Source organism: Sapajus apella, unplaced genomic scaffold, assembly GCF_009761245.1.
Source record: "Sapajus apella isolate SASKATOON/1434 unplaced genomic scaffold, GSC_monkey_1.0 scaffold4197, whole genome shotgun sequence".
Classification (NCBI taxonomy): Eukaryota; Metazoa; Chordata; class Mammalia; order Primates; family Cebidae; genus Sapajus; species Sapajus apella.
The window spans coordinates 1-5,985 of NW_022441123.1; the positions used below are offsets into that span (position 1 = coordinate 1).

Genomic DNA, 5,985 nt, shown 5'->3' on the forward strand with positions numbered 1-5,985 from the left:
CAGCTGCAGCTCGACAGGATGCAGTGAGGGGCGTTCCTGCCCCAGGACTGTGGCATTGCCACCTTCACAGCAGACAGCTGCGGGGCCTCGATGGGCCGGCGGGAGCCTGGCTGAGCTTCAGTGAGGCGCTGCCGGCTAGGTCCCACGGTGTCTTGAGGGAGGACTTGAAGAATGACCGACAGCTCTTTAAAGATGCAACCCCACGTTCCTTGCACACCAGCGCAGCCTCTCCTTGCACCTCTCCTGCCTCTCCACACTCCAGGTACCCTCTCAGGCTTGTATCCTCACCGCGGTTTTCGGGCGGGATGTCACAGACCCTCTGCAGCCCCTGGCCGCCCTGGACCCTGCAGAGACGCCTGCCTCCAGGGAAACCCGAGAGCAAGATGCTGAATGAACTGTTGATTGTAACTCGATTCTCACAAGCTGTGAGCGCAGTCCCAAGTTGGGGACACAGCTGGAGACCCATTTTCTCCATCAGGGCGCGTGGGCGGCTTCTCCAAGCAGGAGCAGCTCCCAGGTGCTCAGGTGCACTGGGCGCCAAGCCGCGGAGCCTCCAGGGGCAGAGGGTGACTGGGGTAGCGGGTGACAGGGGCAGCCGGCCAAGGGCCCCTTTCAGTCAAAGCACCCAAGTTGCAACTTTTTTCTTGTAACTGTTTTGCTACTAAGAGAATGTCAGAAGTTCAGTCTATTTTTGCAGCGGATCCTGCCGCCACCAAGAACCCAAAACCTGACTTTGGCTTGGTGGGACTTGCTTTGGTTGGCTCCGCGCACGGCGACGACGACAGTGTTTCTGTGTAATAGTGTCTGCCGCTCACTGGCCAGGAGCTTCTCCGTGAGATGGGCACCGCAGACAGGAGGCCCCAGAGGTCCTCCCGGCCACTGTCTGATGCCGCCTGCTGGGGGGCATAGTGAGTTGTTTCAGGACCCGACACTGATGCTCCTCTCCCTTCCCTCCCCGCCACCCAACTCCCCAGCCACCGTAGAAGGGGAGAAGGGAGTGACCCACAGCGTTCAGGGCACTCGGGGTCTAGACCGGGGTGGTGCCACCCTTGGCGCAGGGGGCTCGGCTCTGCCCGCCGGGGCGGTTGTGGGCAGGAGGGGGCGCGTCTTCCCTCTCCCCCTGCAGCACCTGCTGTGTGCCAGCCCTAGACGGTTCCTGCCTGTCTTGGGGGTTGGTGGAGGGAGGAGGCCGTTCTGCCAGCCGTGGAAGGGCTGCTATGGGGCATCTAGGGCTGCGGGGGCCGAAGGAGGGGGCTCGAGGTGAGAGGTATCCTGTCCCAGGACGGAGGACAGCGGTGGGGTGGTCTGCCTCCCAACCTACCTCAAGGAGCTGAGCGTGCAGGTGCTTCAGGTCCCAGAGAATAAAGATAGCTAATCTCACAATAATATTTTTATTAGAATGTTCTGATGATAAAAAGAAAATTTGTTTTCTTTAAAGAAAAAAAGTCAAACGACTGGTAAGCTTCATTAATCAGTAAATTGCCAGCCAAATTCCTTTTGGCAGGTCAGATAACATACACATAGGAGTGGCACCAGGAGTTGGAGACCTGCCTACCACATTATAGAACCAGTAAACCTTTGTTTTGTTTTGTTTTGTTTTGTTTTTCCGAGACAGAGTCTTGCTCTGTCGCCCAGGCTGGTGTCCAGTGGCATGGTCTCGGCTAACTGCAACCTTCGCCTCCAGGGTTCAAGCAATTCTCTGCCTCAGATAATTGGGATTACAGGCGCCCACCACCACGCCTGGCTAAATTTTTTTAAAAATTTTATTTTTAGTAGAAACAGGGTCTCAGCATCTTGGCCAGGCTGCTTTTGAACTCCTGACCTCAGGTTACCCACCCTTGTTGGCCTCCCAAAGTGCTGGGATTACAGGCATGAGCCACTGCGTCTTGCAGGGCCAATAAACATTTTTGCATGGAGAAAATAATTCATCCATCTAGCTAGAAAATTACTACCATATGGAATTTTCTGTTAAGAGGAGTTGGTATACTATATACTGCTAAACTATGTTGGTGATACTATATTTCACATATTTATATAACTAGACATCAATATAATTATATAGCTATATATATTTAAATATTGGAAAGTTATATGTTTCTATATTATTTAGTATTCAGTTGTGCTCATGAGTCCTTTGATTTTTCTTTCTGCTTTTTTTTTTTTTTTTCCTGACACCAAGTCTCGCTCATAGCCCAGGCTGGAGTGCAATGGCGTGATCGTGGCTCAGTACAAACACCACTTCCCTGGTTCAAGCAATTCTCCTGCCTCAGCCTCCCGAGTAGCTGGGATTATGGGTGCCTGCCAATGCGCCTAGCTAATTTTTGTATTTTTAGTAGAGACGGGGTTTCACCATGTTGGCCAGGCTGGTCTCCAACTCCTGACCTCAGGTGATCTGTCCACCTCAGCCTCCTAAACTGCTGGGATTACGGGCATGAGCTATCATCCCTGGCCAAAGAGTGGTAAACTTCATTAGCACCAAATATTTCTGTAGAATAGCTGCTTATTTTGTAGAAAAATGTTATTAATAGTAACTCAATAAGAAAGAGAAAACCTAATTATTTCATTTATCCCCTCAATTGATTAATACATAATAATGCAAATTATGAGGGAGGTAAGCAATATATCCCTCAAGTTGAATAAAATCTGATTTGTTTGAAGGGCATGTTTTATGAAAACTTCAGGTAACATGTGTCTCCCATGTTATACAATCTCTTTCATATCTACAACTGCATTTTAAAGAACAAGTTTCTCATCGTATGTTCTCACTGATATGGGGAAGCTAAGCTAGGAGGGTGCAAATGCATAAGAATGATACACTGGACTTTGGGGGCTTATGCGGAAGAGTGGGAGCGGGGTTAAGGATAAACGACTACAAATATGGTGTAGTGTATACTTCTTGGGTGATGGGTGCACCAAAAATCTCACAAATCTCCACTAAAGAACTTATGTAACCACTTACCACCTGTACACCAATAACTCATGGAAAAATAAAAAATAAAAATAAAGAATAAGTTTCATCTCTAATTTTGTCAGACTCGTATAGCAGTGACTTTTTTAAATGCAAGAAAAAAATGACATTAAGAAAAAACTTAATCTCCAACTTCCATCAAGCATATCTGGCAATAACAAAAATAAAACATCAGCACTTTTCATCTTGTGATAGCAAATTACACGCAATTTCTGAATAAAATTTATTCCAGCAATGTTCAATATTACATATTATATTGGAATATATTAAAATACAAAGAGAAAATGAATGTGATCGTAACAATGTGTATGGTAGAAAAATTAATCACCATCATTATGTCAAATAGGGACAAATGCTTTTTGTCTAAGAAACTTCCAGCAAACATCATATGATATAATCCTTTGCCACAGGAGAGAATCAGGAATGATGAGTTCCTACATGGAGAACAAAATGTGAGTTTCTACTCTGTCTTCATGTGACTTCCCAGAGATGCCCCCAGATTTTCCTACAGTGGTGGGGATATGGGATGGAGTGACCCCAGCAAAAAGCCCATATAAAGCAGTTCCCATTTCCCTCTACGAAATGTGGCTCCCGGTGAAAACCACCTATGATTTTTCTGCAAATCACATTTTTTTTCTGGTCTTCTACAAGATGACAGGGGCCTAGAGAAGGCAGTACTATGTGGAGTTAACTGGGTGTGCACTTGTTGGGATGTGACATTTGATGCCTATTTGCAAGACCTGTTATCAGTGGTCTTTGCAGAGAATGTGCAGTCACCATAGTGCGATAATCCTGTATCTGAGCACCACACAGGTAACCAGATGTGCTCAATCAGTGTGATCCACATGCTGTGATGTGTGCTGTAGCAGGGCACAGACACATTCAGCTCTGCCAATGTGCAGACAGGGAGTGTGGCAATGACACAGTTATTCACAATCACCATGGAATCTGATGTGGCATTTTTAAAAATGCGTAGATCTATTTCAAGTGGTGTAAAAACATCACTGATGGACAAAAGCTATTGAATTAGCCAGAAATCTAACCCTGCAAATATATATTTAAAATTTGACTAATGAACAGGATATCTGAATGGTGTGTATATACATATGTATTTTATATGTAATTTCAGATGTAGTTTTAGATATTTTTGAAATTGTATACGCAGGAAAATACACCTCAAATTGATGAAAATTATGTCTGCATATAAATGGCTGCTTTTTATTTTAGGGTTTAAATATTTTATCTTCACATTTGTTCATGTGTGCATTAATTTTCTATTTATGAATGACCACAGTTTAGCCAGCAGTTTACTACAGCACTCGTTTATTTTCTCACAGTTCAGAGATGAGAACTGTGTCAGGTTTTTCTGTTTGGTCTCCCAAGGCAAAATCAAGGTCAGAGCCCTGGGCTCTATTGTTGAGGCTCTGGGGTGGAATTTACTTCTAAGCTCATTCAGATTGTTGAACAGAATTCATTTCTTTATCATGGCCCCCATATATTCAAAGCTACAGCACGTGAAATGACCCTTGTGCTTCTGAGCTCTAACTTTCTCTGCTATTGCATCTCTCTGACGTATATTTCTGCTTCAAAGACACATAGGACCCACCCAGATAATCCAGGATAACATTTTCCTTCCCACCCCCTGCCTTTTTTTTTTTTTTTTTTTTTTGGAGCTGGGGCCCGCTCTGTCCACCAATTGGGGGCTGCAGTGAGCCGAGATCGCGACACTGCACTTCAGCAGGGTCGACAGAACGAGATTCAGTCTTTAAAAAAAAAAAAAAATCAAAAGGGGCGCGGCGCAGCTCCCAGCTCACTGGAAGAGCGGCGCGCTAGCGGTGGTGCTTGCCTATTGGACCCGCGCCTCTCGCCGCCCCGCGCGCTGCCAGCCGCGCACCCTGAGCGCAGCCCCGCGCTGCCAGGGTCCGTAGGCGGCGGGACGTCCCCAGTGCTGCTGCAGTCGCGCCGCGCACCCGGAGCGCGGGCACCCCACCACCCCCGGCCGCCCCGGGCGTCATGCGCCGCTCGCAAAACACCAAGTTCACCAGGATCTTCGTGGGCAGCCTGCGGTACCGCACCACCGACGCCTCGCTCAGGAAGTATTTTGAGGACTTCGGCGACATCAAGGAGGCCGTGGTCATCTTCGACCCCCAGACGGGTAAGTCCCGCGGCTACGGCTTCGTGACCATGGCCAACCCGGCAGCAGCCCAGAGGGCTTGTGAAGACCCCCACCCCGTCATCGACGGCCGCAAGACCAACGTAAACCTGGCTTATCTGGGCGCCAAGCCGCCGAGCCTCCAAACGGGCTTTGCCATTGGGGTGCCGCAGCTGCACTCCGCCTCGATCCAGCGCACTTACGGGCTGACCCCGCAGGACATCCACCTGCCAGTCACCGCGCAGCCCAGCACGGTGATCCTGGCCTCCCCGGTCACATCGCTGTCCCCACCCTACATGGAGTACACGCCGGCCAGCCGGGCCTACGCCCAGTACCCACTGGCCACCTACAACCAGTACCCACCAGGCACCTGTGCCCAGTATCCACTGGCCACCTACAACCAGCACCCACCGGCCACCTACGACCAGTACCCACTGGCCACCTACAACCAGTACCCACTGGCCACCTACGACCAGTACCCACTGGCCACCTACACCCAGCACTCACCGGCCACCTACACCGAGCACCCCCCGGCCACCTACACCCAGCACCCACTGGCCACCTACGTCCAGCACCCACTGGCCACCTACACCCAGCACCCACCGACCACCTACACCCAGCACCCACCGGCCACCTACGCCCAGTCCCCACCGGCCACCTACGCCCAGTACCCACTGGCCACCTACGCCCAGCACCCACACGCCGCCCTACCTGCTACGGCTGCCGGCTTCACAGGCTACAGCTACCCGGCCGCCGTGCCCCAGGTCCTCTCAGCCGCAACCCCCGGAGGCACCATCTTCGTGCAGTACCTGGTGCCGCAGCTGCAGCTCGACAGGATGCAGTGAGGGGCGTTCCTGCCCCAGGA

The 5,985-nt window shown here is 50.1% G+C and overlaps 1 protein-coding gene across 2 annotated transcripts; it reads left to right on the top strand.

Annotated features, from left to right (window-relative positions):
- Positions 1-4,948: 4,948 nt before the first annotated feature.
- On the top strand, positions 4,949-5,965 carry LOC116547696 (RNA-binding protein 38-like). 2 transcript variants are annotated; one of them, XM_032273556.1, is made up of 2 exons: positions 4,949-5,438; positions 5,775-5,965. In XM_032273556.1, the coding sequence occupies exons 1-2, from the start codon at positions 4,982-4,984 to the stop codon at positions 5,963-5,965; spliced, it is 648 nt and encodes a 215-aa protein (XP_032129447.1). In that variant the 5' UTR covers positions 4,949-4,981. The 2 variants fall into 2 exon arrangements, with proteins under 2 accessions (XP_032129447.1, XP_032129448.1); XM_032273557.1 differs by having other exon boundaries at positions 4,952-5,477; positions 5,814-5,965.
- Positions 5,966-5,985: the final 20 nt, after the last annotated feature.